Source organism: Patella vulgata, chromosome 5 (assembly GCF_932274485.2).
Source record: "Patella vulgata chromosome 5, xgPatVulg1.2, whole genome shotgun sequence".
Taxonomy (NCBI): Eukaryota; Metazoa; Mollusca; class Gastropoda; family Patellidae; genus Patella; species Patella vulgata.
In genome coordinates this window covers 63,989,430-64,004,224 of record NC_065883.2, presented here as the reverse complement: position 1 = coordinate 64,004,224, position 14,795 = coordinate 63,989,430, and the positions used below count along the sequence as shown (strand labels likewise).

Below are 14,795 nucleotides of genomic sequence, written 5' to 3'. Positions count from 1 at the left end.
TGTTGACCGATTAGAACAAACGTTTACTTGCCCATATGTCTCCCATATTGCTCTAACTTTTATCAAAACGAACTAGTCCTAATTCAATTAATCCAGGGGCATATTAATTTCGGAAGTTTCAACTGCAATTTCTCATTTCAATGGATTCGAAATAAACTGCACAGGAATGTAATAGATGATGTGTGGTAAAACATTTAATAAATTCAGATTTTCCAGCGTGGTTTCCCCTTGTCAGTGATGCAGGATGGAGGGCCTGACAAGGACAGCTGTCTAGTCGTTCGGATGGCGTGCACGTAAAAGATCCCTTGGCAGTTGGAATTCGATATAAGAGTAGGCCGTAGCGCCGCTGCCCGGGCAAAATGTCCCTCGTAGCACACTGTATGGCGTATGCCCGTCTTCATTAGCCCAGGTTAGGAGCAGAACAGTAGGACGTTAAACCCCATTTCATTTCACGAACCTTGCGGTTAAAGGTCTAATGTCAAATTATTGTGATTATCGCGAAGTATTCGCAATTCTCATTTACTACGGCGAAGGGTTTTACGGCTGGTGATCGAAGCTGTAGTCTTTTATCTATGTCAGCCGCTGTGCTTCTTTATTAATAAGTTTAGTGTCTCAAAAATAAAATATAGGTATTTGTATGGCTAATTAAATATGGCCATAGTAGAGCTACGGAACTTGCGCATAACTGCAGGTAGTGTCGTTAAGTTGAGTCACGCGACGTTTTTTAATTGTGTTTGAGACTCACCAGGCTGTGTATATTGCGTATTTTGATTGGCTGTTAGAGCAACATCTTCCGTTTTCGAATCAAAATGAAAATGTCTGCCTGATAACAGCTTCCCCGGTTCATGTCAGGTAGGATTAAATAATTAAATGAACTGTGGTGTTCAGCAAATGTCGCAGTGACTCATGTGAGCTAATTCCAGATAAAACCGATTTTGAAAGTTTCATGTATTTATTTCTTGATTCAACAGAGAAAAGGGATGCTGATTTACGTGTCAGTTAACAAAAAACAATGTTGATGTAGACAGGGGTGCCTAGGTTCAGATGTCCATCGGCGCAGATCCGAAATGAATTTTGACATATACTTTTTTTCAAAATAAATAATATTCATCTCCGTATCCACTGAAAAATATTATGGTCTATGAATTGGGTGCGGCAAAGGCGAATCCTGTTAGTTTCGTGTTCTGGTCATGTCACGTATTCTTCAACGTGATGGGGTACGTCTGAGGGCAGAGCTACCCAGTTCTTCCCTGGATATCAATAGATGAGTCAATTACCACCACGATATAAAGACCACCCCAGTATTAAGACCAATTTAGGCCCGTCTTTTCTTAACAGTGGGGTTTCACTGTTGGCTCGCTAACCTGGAGATGTCATTCCCATGTTCGATCCCTGTGTTAAGCGAGAAAGTTCTTCGGGATTTTGCGGCGTGGTTCCCCCTTGTCAGTGGTTCAGGACGGAGGGCATGGCAAGGGACAACGTACAGTCGTTCGGATGGCACGAAAAACCGAGTTCCCAAGTAGACATTGGCAGTTGGAATTTGATATAAGAGTAGGCTGTCCTGGCAAAAAGTTCCCTCAGTGCTTAACCTCATTTCATTTCCTTTTCTTACTGTTCCTGGCCTCAAGTGCACTTTTATAACTATGGATTTGTACGCAAATAATATCATCTGTGTAGGAGTGGTTTACTCGCATTGTTGCTTTTACATATCATAGTTACAACTTGTTGTGCAATCCGGGATGCACTGATAATCTAGGGTATAAATATATCCTGAGTTTTAAACGCACACAACTTCACTATCCAGCTATATAGGTTATTTCATATAAAACTATAGGCTGTATTTACACAGTGAGTATTAATTGTGTCGTGGTTTGATTGAAAAAAAAAAAAAAAACACGTTCTGATTTTCAATTATTTTAAATAGAGACATGACAAGAGAGAGAGAGAGAGAGAGAGAGAGAGAGAGAGAAAGAACTTGGGTCAGTACTGTTTATTTAAATTCCATGCATCATTGATATTCTACATGATAGAAAATCCATTAAAATCTCACACTACATCATCATGGCTCTCCTACAAATCAATGGGATCTACTCAATTCAGGTGGTGTCTCTTGAACCTCAACGACATCTCCCTCTCTCAATGCATGTCTCCTCTCTAAGAATCTAGCTGCTGTCTGTCTATCACCCGGAGCTCTGATGGTTTTCTACCCTTGTGTTTCAGCATTCAATTATCTAATTGGCCAAATATGACGTAATTAATTATAATGATTGGTTACTTGCCAAATGATGCAATAGTAATTTTCCTATCATAAGTGATCTGATTGTGGAAAAAAAATAATTCTGTCTGTTCACTTTTTAAAGGCCAATATTGGTGTCAGTCATTATCATATATGTGATAGAACTGGTTTAACACGTTCTATCATTGCTACGATAGATGCGTAATGAAGGTTTCAACAAACGGAAATGACGAACGCAAAAGGAAAGCACGAGTTATCGTTCTATATAACTGACTGAAGTGACGAGTGATATACGGGCAAATTTCTGCTCACTAATAATTCCTTTTGTTTTTCCATTTGTTTGCTTGCTTAAAATTTTCTGTCAAAATCGTGTACATCTGATTATTATTGCATGAGTAAAACTAAAATGTAGTACATGTATTTTGTTAGTGTTGTGTTAAATCTATGTGTCTGTGTTTTAGCAAAGTGACCTCCATTTTCCCAGATATACGCCAAAATGACGCCGTATCTTTTAAAAATCTTCGAGAACCCCTTCCACCCGCTGAGTTGCTTGTCCGAGGCACGGAGGGTCCTATGGCGGACCCTGCATACTTTTATAACTACAAATTATTAAAATTGGCAAAACAAATCAAAAGACTGCATCTTTAATCAAATCGACCTACTTTAATTTGTCACCCATTTCGTAGAGGTCACGTCCTTTTAAATGAACTTGAAACCTTTACTGTCAGTTGTCAGTTATTGTTGCATCTCTCATTAATGGGCGCCTAGAGTAATATTTATTATGTAATACCTCCCAATAACGTGTAAATGATTATAGTAAGTAAAATTGTATAATCCGTTATGACAGTCATAAAAGGCCATGCCAATTTGATGTTTAGTTAGTTGGGATGTTAAACATTCATTAATTAATTTGAAAATAAGCTAAAGGGTCCCATTTAATTAAGATCAAGGGAGGTAACTTTTGAATTCACTATTCGTCATATGGATTTTGTCTATGGGAGTAATTGTTTTTTTAACGCATCAACTGGGCTAATGGAGACGGACATATGCCATGGGGGATATTTTGCTCGAACAGCGGCGTGTCCACCTACTATTTATCAAATTCCAAATACCGGGGTTCTTTTACGTGCACGCAAATCTATACACGAGATCTCGGCTTTCGTCCCCGTCGAACGATTATAGGCGATGTTCCTTGACAGGGTCCCCGTCCTGCAACACAGACGAGGAGTTTTCTCGGCCCACACCGGTACCGAAACCTATATCTCCTGGTCAGCGAGCCCGTGCCTTACTCACTGAACGATCGCGACTCCTTTCATGTGTAAATACAATTAAACACAATCACATTGACACCCTTTTTATTACCTGGGCTTTTCCGGTGTAGTTTCCTCTTGTTAGTGGTGTAGGACGAAGGGCCAGGGCAAAAACAGTGGGGTTTAACGTCCACTCGACACAAACTAGGACTAGGTCATTTCGGCACTTTTATTTCAATAATTCGCTAGCGTGTAGAGGTCTGTAGCAGTGGAATGAAACCAGAGGACTCAGGGAAGCCCCACAAGGATGGACAGGCGACCCTACCCCTTGTCACGTACAAGGGGGGATCGATACCACTCCACTTGACTCAATGACAAAACTAATACAACTCGTACTCGTTAACCATTCGACCACTCAACCCTCCTCAATTCAGAGGAAAGGAATCTGTGGGGTTTAAACGTCTACAACAAGTCAACAACATATTGGGTCATTTCGGGACTTAGATACCGTATTTGTTATTTCGATATTTAGCTATAAAAAAAATCGAAGAAACCAAACGAGATGAGGCAAGTGTGCTTACTCCTTGGTAGATACAGTCGTGGTATTTAAATCAACATGAACCATCCTGAAGAATTTTAAAAACTCTAATTGGTATGGCCTTTGGATTTTAATTATGCATTGTATTAAAAACAAACATTACAGACCCCCCCCCCCCCAAAAAAAAAAAAAAAAAAAAATGTGACTTCGGTCAACATATATAGATAAATACATAGATGTCATTAATTATCCTAAACGTCAAGATAACTAAAACCAACAAATTGGCAGATGACCCTTGAACGACAATTAAATGAAGCATTTCTATTGGTCGATCGATTACCACCGCTCCGATCTGACAAGGTGTTACTAAGAATAGCCTGACAGTTCTAGTTAAAACCAGTCCACAGTGTTCTATCCTGGACGTTCTACTGCTATCTTTTCGTTTCAATTTGGGGTTTTCTTCAAAATTCGCCCAAACAGTTTAGTCTGTGTATTGTGAACAAATTCTAACTTACATTTTAGTTCCGATCATAGAATATTTTCATTGAACTGTGCTATTCTCGGAGGAAAAATCTCTCTGTCAAATTGTAAACACACGGATTTCTCAGTAAGTAGATGCTGCTTTGATTTTCTTCTCCCTTGAGAATGAGATTTTGCTATCATTTACTAAGTTTTATTCAATATTAAGTGTACATTTTATAACTGGAGATGGTTTAATTGTAAAAAAGCTTTTTATTTTCATTGAAGACCTTAGATAAAATCGATACGTAGAGTAGCGTACATGCTATGACTAAATATGGCACGCACGTCACATTGTTAACACAGATAAGTAAATCGGTTAGAATCGGAAAACAGCTGTTTCCCTTTAAAACGGGGTTGCTTCCCTTTAAGCGTAGATCTAACAACTGTTCAACAATAATTACAGACATTTTGTGAAACAGCATATTGGAATCAGGTCCATGGTTTTATGAAATAACATACCAGATTACATTACCATACCTTTGCTTAAATAATGGCTATATTTTGGTGGATATTTTAATCCGTAAAATCAAACGTAATGAAGAAGATATATTCAGTGTCTATGCCATCCCGTGATATAGTCCATAACCCGTGTTCTATATTAGTCAGACGCGCCATCTCGAAGGATAAATCTCATTGTGGATGCAAAATCCGTCTGACTGACCAATCCATCCATATAAAGTAGAAATACTTGTAACAGAAATCTATTTGATCAAGGACAAAATGATCGATTTATGTCTTGCAGAAAATCCCGCTTCTTCCAAAAGACTTAACAAAAATCGATATGGTCAACAAATAAACATTTGCCACCAATATCACCCTAGGGTATTATGGCCTACTTATATCTAGGATAGACCATTATCACGAGAAACCTAATTTCACAGTAACGTAGTCTTATTTTAGCTTCCTTTAAAACCTTAGGTAAACGAGAGAATAAAGTTTCAATTAAATAACATCAAGGCCATATACAGTGAAAAGTACTCTTAATAAAACTGTTCAGTTCTAATTATTCCAACAGCTAAATTCTAACTTAATAGTAAGTGCAGGGGGACTGCACCACACACAAACAAATTCACGGACAAAACACAATACGCAGAAATCACAAACAAACGTACATATCCGATTAAGTGAATGGATCCGGGGACTAGCCGTAAGCGTCCACTGCGCTGTACAGTCCCGGACCTTTAATGTTACAGACTAAATAAGAATAAGGAGGAATAGTTACCAAAACGTTGTATAATACTAGTAGTGCGAGCCATGATCTGCTATATGCCACATGAATTGTGTGTGAAATAGCTTTATTTAACGTCCGCTTCCACCGAGTTGATATCGCAGACAATTGCATGTTATATGTACATTATAATGAACTTATTTACAATGTGATTAGCGAAAAAGAATTAAAGGGATTATTAGATATTTATATATATGTACAGATAAAACAATAAATAACGGGACGTTATATAACAAGTGCTAATAAAAGAAGTGCGAATAGAGACATGGATATTTTACAGACAGACACACATCGTACAGTACAACACGAACATTTGACAAAGCAAACATGAATAGAGTCGAACATTTAGACAATTAAACATAGATTGTATACATATATATTTGTATAAGTCGTTTCTGTCGGTCTGGTCGATTTGTCCGGTTGAATGGCAGAGCGGTGCAACCGTTCCTTGGGACTTTTTGTTGAGTGTGGGGCCTGGTCCATTTTTCCTTCTATTTGGTCTTCTTGTTCAGTATGGTAGTTGATTAAATCTTTGTTTCTGTTGTTTGTTCCTTTTGTTATTGGTTCTCTGAAGGAAGAATTCGGCACCTGAAAAGATAAGAGATAGAAAAAAAGAGAGTATCTGGTATTACATTGATAAATGACGTTTAATAAGGGGCCCGGGGAGAGATGGGGTGTGTGTGTGGTGGGGGTGGGGTGGGGGTGATGGATAGACAAATAGAAAGTTAGAAAATATGAATATAAGCACGTTGAGGACAAATACCTAACAAGTAATAGCCATTAATTTAATGTTGTTTACATAAGTATATTGCCGTGAAATTAATTAACCATTTGTTTTTCGTACAAACGAGCCAAGCCCATTCCTCATGAACTTTTTTTTGTAATCTGGTGTAGTTATATATACTTACTTAAAGATACACTAGTTAAGAGTTTTATAAAGAGTTGGCCATTCTTGCTATATTAATTCAAAAATAGATGATAAAAAAAGAAAATGTTGAAAATTTCAGTCAAATTACTTTGTTCTGAACGGAATTGTCACTGTTGGAAGTTTGGACTAGAAATAGGCATCAATTGTATCTGCACCGTCTATTAGAATTGGCGATCGTTTGATTGACAGACGATAACTCCACCCACGTATTCTCGATTATCAAGTAACATACTAAATGGCTATGGTAGCCTCGTTTGACAGGTCTTTCAACACCAGTTTCCGGTAGTGACATCAGCGATTAACGGTAAACGTTAGCTTGGTCCGCCATTTATTGATTTAATTTTAAATGGACGACTGTTTAAATCCAAACTGTATCCAATCCATCCATGGGTCTACAGAGTTGATTTTGAGCTTGTCGTGTAAATAAAGGTCTAATTAATAATTTCTATAACATCTGAGGCCTAAATAAAGACTTGCAATAGGCAGATTTAGCTGTTGCATAATGTATGTTTAATATAGCAGTGTTTACATTAAATTTGTAAAGGTTTGTGCCTTTAAAAGAGGAAACATAAAATGAATTGTGGTTTAATGTCTTATTTTTCTTCACCAAACAAGCTAAATAGACGATTAATAGAAGAAAAATGCATCACAAGCCTAAGTTTTATGGATAACCACTAGTCAATATAGGGAGAGCAACTATTTCGTAAAGACAACCGAATCGTTTCGAAATATTGATTTGAATGAATTCACTAGTTTATATCCATAGTATCGTGCTTTGCAATTAAATTTTATAATTTAAAAGAGATGTTTTGGCACAGGGTTAGCGTATTAATCGAAATTTCGGAGGAAAACCCAGTCCACCAAAAAATGATGATAATAGCTAAATTAAATCGCCGCCTACAACTGACAGATTACCAAATGCTGACTGTGCAAATGTTTCTTGCCTTTTATGGTATTAACCTGAAATTCCTTCTATATAAACAGCAACACCGTGCGTGCTGAAGTGAATTAAAACCATTCTGTTCATGCTATACTAATGTTTATAAATAAGGCGAGTCTTACAACTCATGGCTAAATCACACATAAGAAAACAAAGTAAACAAAAACTAGCTCATGTAACAGTTATAGCTGCGTTTCCTATTGATTATTCGTGCCTGATGTTATCCCTTGCTGAATCGACATATTAAATAAAATTGTAAAAAGTCCTCGAGCAGATGGATCGTACAATTTCCACCCACTCGTTTTATCAGGACGAATATGAAAACGTGAGCTCTTAAATTGCTGATTTAGAATTGACAAAATTAGCCGAGAGGTTTTATCATTTCACAACGAGCCAATATAAAACCCGTAACTCCGGAATTATTCTCGGGCTTATCTCTCTGAATGAATGACAGTATTAAAAGTAGTAAAAGTCTGAACCGCGCTGGATCTTCAAGATGCGCATCTTCAAGATGGAACCGATTGTAAGCAATATGCGTATGTAATTTGCCTAATTCAGCCGGCCGAATGGTTAACGCGTGCGCTTTGTATCATAAGTCTGTCATTGAGTCAAATGGCTTGGTTTAGATTCCCGGTTGTTCCTGACAAGGAGTAAGGTCGCCTGTCTACCCCCGTGGGTTTTCTCCGCGTCCCCCGGTTTCCTCCCAGTGCTAAACACCCCAACGCGCAAGCGAATTATTGAAATAAAACTGAACCATATGTTAGTCCCGCAATGACCTAGTTCTCTCTCTGAATTTCACCAGTTCGCACGCGCAGGATTTCATGAATATTAGTTCGGATGTGACCTGGATGTTCTGAATGGAATTTAAACCGGAAGTGATGAGACAGTTTGTGTTACTAATTGCTAGAAACTATCTAAAACATTCAATAGAGAATATCTTTACGATGCAAATAGTCTCCACTCAAGAGTTTAGAAATGGATCGAAGAGACGCCACAACAAAAATGGACAAATGAAAATGGCAACCAAGCCTATTAGTCGTAAATGGATAATAGCTTGTTGATCTACAAATATATAATTTGAACAAGTGTGCGATTTGCTTTTCCAGATAAAATGGCTTCTAAACGAAAATCAGAAGTAAAAGTTGTTATTATTGGTGCGGGCATTGCTGGGTTATCGGCTGCTCAACATCTTCAACAAAATGGCTTCCAGAAAATAACCATATTAGAGGCATCAGATAGGTATGTTAACTTTAATACATGGTATACCATATTTTATTGTGGTGCTCGAGGTAGGGCATGCTGCCAGTTTCTAGGTCATCTGAGACCATATCTCTTTTATACACAAATCAATGGACAAACAGTGGGGTATATGGCTAGGGGCAGGTTGAGTCACGTTCTCTCCACCACCTCCACCAAAAACGTTCTTAACAGCCCCCGAATTAATGTAATAATATTGCTTTTATACGCCCACATATTAATGTGGACGTATATTGTCGTCGCCCATGTCCGACCGTCAACATTAATCGTGGACCCTCTAGAGCTCACAATGTTTATCCGATTTTGACGAAATTTGAAATTATAGAGATATACAACCCAAAGATATTAGCGCATATCGGACTGTCACTTAGTGGATTATGGCCTTGGCTGTAAAAAAAATTCAGGTGTTTTGTTGTTTTTTTTTTTTTGGGGGGGGGGGGGAAACCTCTAGGGGCCACAATTGTTATTTAGATTAAAAACCGTTCAAGTATATCACCGTTATAACCAAATGTCGATTGGGTTCGAATTTCGTGAAAATCAGACGGAAACTACCCGACAATATGGCTGCTTCCTGTACGGAAATAGTGTAAAAGGATGTAAAATCAAGGTTGTGGAACCTCTAGAGGTCACAGTTTTGATAGGGGATCACGTGGCTAAGTGGGTAAGACGCTGGCTCGCTAGCCTGGAGGTCGGGTGTTCGATCCCTGCATTGGCCGAGAAAGTTCATCCAGATTTTCCGGCGTGGTTCCCCCTTGTCAGTGGTGCAGGACAGAGGGCCTGACAAGGACAGCTCTGCTGTCTAGTCCTTCGGATGAGACGAAAAACCTAGGTCCCGTGTATACATTGGAATGCACGTAAAAGATCCCTTGGCAGTTGGAATTCGATAGTGCCGCTGCCCGGGCAAAATTCCCCTCATAGCACACTGTATTGCGTATGCCCGTCTTCATTAGCCCAGCATAGGAGCAGAACAGTAGGACGTTAAACCCCATTTCATTAAATTTTCACAATTTTGATGAAACCTCATGTTTATGTTTATTCGCATGTACATTTCCATCTACTTTTCCACCAAGGATTCTTTATTGTGCACATCAACGTTTATACGGAACCTTGGTTTTCCATCTTATCGGAACCACTAGATGCTGTTCCCTGCCAGACCTACGTCCTACCCCACTATTAAGAGGAAACCACGCTGGTAAATCCGGAGGAACTTTCTCGGTCATCAACAAGATCTAACCAGGAATCTCTTAGTTAGTGAGCAAGATCATACTCAGTGAGTCACCGTGGTTCCCGATATTGGAAACCTGAACCACGAGTTCAATTATTCCACAGAAATTAACACGATACATTTTGACTTTGAATACTATTGTCAGAGTTTAAAAAGATCAGATTTGAAAATGACCCAACAAATATCATGGCCATTTTCCATTTATTATATTTTTTAAAACAATATTTGCGTTCTGTATTAATATATATACATCTAAAATTTATTCTTGGCTTACAGAATTGGAGGAAGAATTCACACAATGGCATTTGGTAAAAGTGAATCAGATTTAGTAGATCTGGGCGCTCAGTGGATTCATGGCGAAGGCAAAGAAAATTCTGTTTATAGACTTGCTAAGAAATATGGAATGTTGAAACCATTGATACGTCTCGAATGGTAAGTTTTATTTTTGATTTTTATGCACCCACATTGAAATGTGGTCGTATATTCTCGTCACTCCTGTTCGTCAGTCCGTCCATCCTCCATAATTGCTCGTGGACGCAATTTCCGATTGACTGAAATTATATAAACAGTGTTTAAGTTCACGGGACGAAGAAGTCTATTGTTTTTCAACGATTTCCGATAATTACTGACAGAGTTATGTCCCTTGATCACCTTTTTAAATCTTAGGGTATTACATGTTTTGAATATTAAACGTTAACACGAGTCATAACTAAAAGCCAAACAAATTCTAATGATTTCTGAAAATTAGTTGTTAATCTTAATCATAACTCCACATTGAACAGAGAGTCAGCCCGCATTGAAAGTGACAAAAAGCTATGGCTTTTACAAACAGTTTTCCTCTCGCGGGCAAGATTTTGATCATATTTTGTCTTTTATCTGGACTAAGGAATGAAATAGGGTTTAACGTCCTATGAGTGGACTATGGGGTCAATTGTTTTGTCCAAACTTCGGGGTTATATTTTGTATTTTATCTAAGTAGTAATACAGAACTGCATCACCTGCCCATTCTTCAGTCATGTCTCGGGTTTGAATCTGGGTGATATGGATTTGGTCATTGACCGAATAATTGAATAACTGTGAGGTTTGCGGGCAAATAAACGGGGTGGATGTATTTTACCAATCATCTGAATCCATAAGGGTAGCCCAATTCCTCCAAGGAATATTTACAACGGCAATTTACAAATCTGTTTTTTTAGAAATTATTCCCTATCAAGGATAAATGTCAAATCGCGTATTTCACTCGTAAGCCCGGAAACTTGGTCGAGTGAGAGGTGCGAGCCAGCCCACTTCCCTAATTGAAATATCCTGGCGCCGCAACAGGATTGGCCGCATCATCGTTAGCCATTATATAATTGTTTTGTGTTTTCCAGGGGAACCGGGGTGTGTTGTAACGAGGAAGGTAAAGAGATCCGTCAAGAGCTGGTTGACGATGCTATTGATAAAGGTTTTGAAATTGAAACTGAGCTGGAGAAGGTCTACAGAAGAAATAGACACCTTCCAGAAGACGAGTTGACCATTCAGGATTTTTACAACAAAAGATTTGACCAGATCGTTGCAACGGAATTCCCCGAGGCAGATCGAGAAGACGCCAAATCTGTGTTTAATTATTTTCTCAACTTGATGAGGTTCGATAATGGCGACGATCTCCGCCATCTTTGCAGCAGAAATGTAGGCCAATACCGATCTATTGGCGAAAAGGAAGACGTGTGCTTACCCTATGGCTTTCAGTCAGTGATCAACGCGTTGTTGAGATTAATGACTAAGGTTAAGATAATCTTAGAGCGTGCGGTTGATAAGATTATATGGATAGATTCTAAAAATAGAACTAACGATGTCAAAATAATATGTGCTGATGGAACCGAATTTATAGCAGATCACGTGATTGTCACGTGTTCCCTTGGTTATCTCCAAAAATATCATGAAAGTTTATTTGAACCCGCTCTTCCTTTAAATAAATCTCAAGCTTTATATCAAATAGGTTACGGTACCGTCAATAAAATATTCCTTTATTATGATGAACCATTTTGGACTAAAGGACAAGGCACCATCAGATTTGCGTGGACAGATAAAAACAAAGACATCAATAATACGGATGAATGGTATAAAGCTATCCACGCCTTTGATGAACCCCACAATAATGCCCATGTGTTAGTTGGTAGTGTGGTAGGAGAAGAAGGCAAATATGTAGAAAGCTTGGATAAAGAAGAAATCAAAAGAATCTGCACCGTGCAGATACGAATGTTTCTGAATGATGAATCCATTCCAGCACCACGGGATGTTTTAGTAACTAAATGGAATAGTGACAAATGGAGTTGTGGATCGTACAGTTATATGAAACAAGAATCAAGTGAAAGTAGAAGAAATGATTTAGGCCAGCCTCTGTTTAATGATGATAACAAACCAGTTGTTTTGTTTGCTGGTGAAGCCTATCATAAAACACGTTACTCAACAACGGACGGAGCTCGTTCTAGTGGTATTGATCAAGCTCAGATTTTGGTTAATTTTTACACCAATCAATGTAGACGATCTTTTTAATTGTTGATATTTGTTACCCGCCATATTTACCTCTAATTTAGTACTAGGAATTCAGATCTATTTCTTAGCATAGAGGTAGGTGTCATTATGGTTATGGAATATCTCATCCTTCAGCATTAGGGAGAATGGGTTGTGTGTTCTATCATCTGCCGGTTTACATGATCTTAGTAACTGTTAGAAAAGCACCCTACCTTCCCTCTTTGTTAGTCCAGTAGGCCATCTACTCAACGAACTTTTGTCCTCACTTCTGTTCAGCTAAAACAAGGAGAGTTTTAACTTCTTCACGCAAACCTTAGTAGGTGTGTGGTGTTTGTACATTTAAGTGGCTCATTTGGTTATCTTAAAGTGTCTGAATGGCTTTCTTTCAAATTTTAGTAGGAATCAATTGATAAAGATAAAAGTGTGTTAGATAGAAAGAGTTTGGCCCTAATGGAACGTGTATATTTCAGGAAAGTTTTTTTTATGGTGTTTTTGACCATGTTTTATTGTCACTTTGACTTAAGCAAGAAATTTGCAACGAAAAAGTCTAGGTATTCATATTCATACATACACTTAACAAAAAGGCGAAATTGTGTGGAATTTTTGACTCCTTGTATATTCTCCTGCGACTTTTTAACATTACAACGAATTAAGTAATTAATCAATGATTTTAAATCCAAACCAGTAATTTACTTTATGGATCAGGTTGTCCTCCCTAGTGGTGCTTAGTTTAATGCTCGTCATAAATTGTCCTCCACTTAATGTCACATTATTTGTTTATTGATAATATTGTGCTACTGACGCATTTAGTTCACAACGTTGCATGTTAAACGGAACATTATAGAATTTACTGGGTTTTATAGTGCAAGTATGAGTGTGTGTATATATATATATATATATATATTTAATTTTTGTCTGTTTTGTATACTGTTGCATTTTGAGCGTTGTATTCACTCAGGAATTATTATTTAGATTCCACCATTGTGCACACTGAGAACTATCCACTTCAAGACTGTACCTCGGCCCTGAATAGCCGCCATATCAAAAACAATTAGTCTACTATTTCATAACACCCAAATCAAATAAACCTTTTCAATTTTATTAAATGGGGCCGGAATAAAATTAATACATCTCGGAAGTCTCGTGTTTTCGACTAAAATCGTAGATTAAGGACTTAAAATGTCGGTCAACTAGCTAAGTGTTTCTTCCCAAGCGGAGCTAATTGCAGAAAGGCAGCGTAAGTTTAGTATGAGATTCCACTGGTTCATTATAAATTAAACATAGCATCACGACCTTCCACATTGCCTGTTATACTTTATATATACATGAATTTGGTAAGTCTGTGGTTATTTTAAAATCTAAATATATTGGTTTCTGATCGGAAGAACTAAAACTAATGGTATGGTGTTTAGTCTTGATCATATCCATCATCCAGTAAGACGATACATATCGCTCCAGCCCTACCAATGTATAGCTACTGTATATAAGCAGACACATGGGAGGCTAGGATAACTCTAGTCTGCCAGATTTAATCCATTAGAAATCAATGTGCACAATTTTCCCGCCAAAACTGGTATACAGATGAAAGTACTGATATTACAAAACCAAAGACGTCAATATTGACCAAGATATACAATATTATATATACATGTTTTATACATAAATTTGTTATGTTTTTATGATGTTAATAAAATATATTAGATTAATTCCTTCTGTTTGTTAGTAAACAAGGACAATAACCAAGTTATTGAACATATTATTATCCTTAATCGCTGTTGGGGGGTGCGGTCTGTGGATCGGTTTGTATGACTTAAGCTCGCTGAAAAGGATTTCGCGGGTTTAAATATTAAGGATTTTCCAGTCTGGTTGTCAGCGGTGCAGGATGGAGGGCTTGGCTAGTAAATTGGACTAGGATTTTGATGGGACGAAATCCTAGGTCAGTTTCCTCGATCATCACGAATACCAAGTCTCGCGCTTTCCAGTTAAAATGTCTGCCTGTGATAATCGAAGAGCAAAGTTCAAGGTTCGTTCAATGTCACGATTTCGGTGGTGTCGTCACATTTTTGGTTTGAGTGTGTTGTGTCACAGCCTCCGATTGAGCACTATCATTCACGTGACTGCATTAAAAGGGAGATAACGTAGCTATAAGTTCGGGAA

General features: G+C 38.0%; 1 protein-coding gene across 1 annotated transcript; it reads left to right on the top strand.

The window, feature by feature from the left end:
• The first annotated feature begins 4,429 nt into the window (after positions 1 to 4,429).
• On the top strand, positions 4,430 to 14,344 carry LOC126820310 (spermine oxidase). Its single transcript, XM_050548174.2, has 4 exons — positions 4,430 to 4,631; positions 8,749 to 8,881; positions 10,401 to 10,556; positions 11,495 to 14,344. The coding sequence occupies exons 2-4, from the start codon at positions 8,754 to 8,756 to the stop codon at positions 12,657 to 12,659; spliced, it is 1,449 nt and encodes a 482-aa protein (XP_050404131.1). The 5' UTR covers positions 4,430 to 4,631; positions 8,749 to 8,753; the 3' UTR covers positions 12,660 to 14,344.
• The last annotated feature ends 451 nt before the right edge of the window (positions 14,345 to 14,795 follow it).

Coding starts and splice junctions, on each gene's coding strand:
- LOC126820310 (XM_050548174.2), top strand. CDS start 8,754: ATGGCTTCTAAACGAAAATCAGAAGTAAAAGTTGTTATTATTGGTGCG. Junction 8,882..10,400: donor ATATTAGAGGCATCAGATAG/GTATGTTAACTT, acceptor CTTGGCTTACAG/AATTGGAGGAAGAATTCACA. Junction 10,557..11,494: donor CCATTGATACGTCTCGAATG/GTAAGTTTTATT, acceptor TGTGTTTTCCAG/GGGAACCGGGGTGTGTTGTA.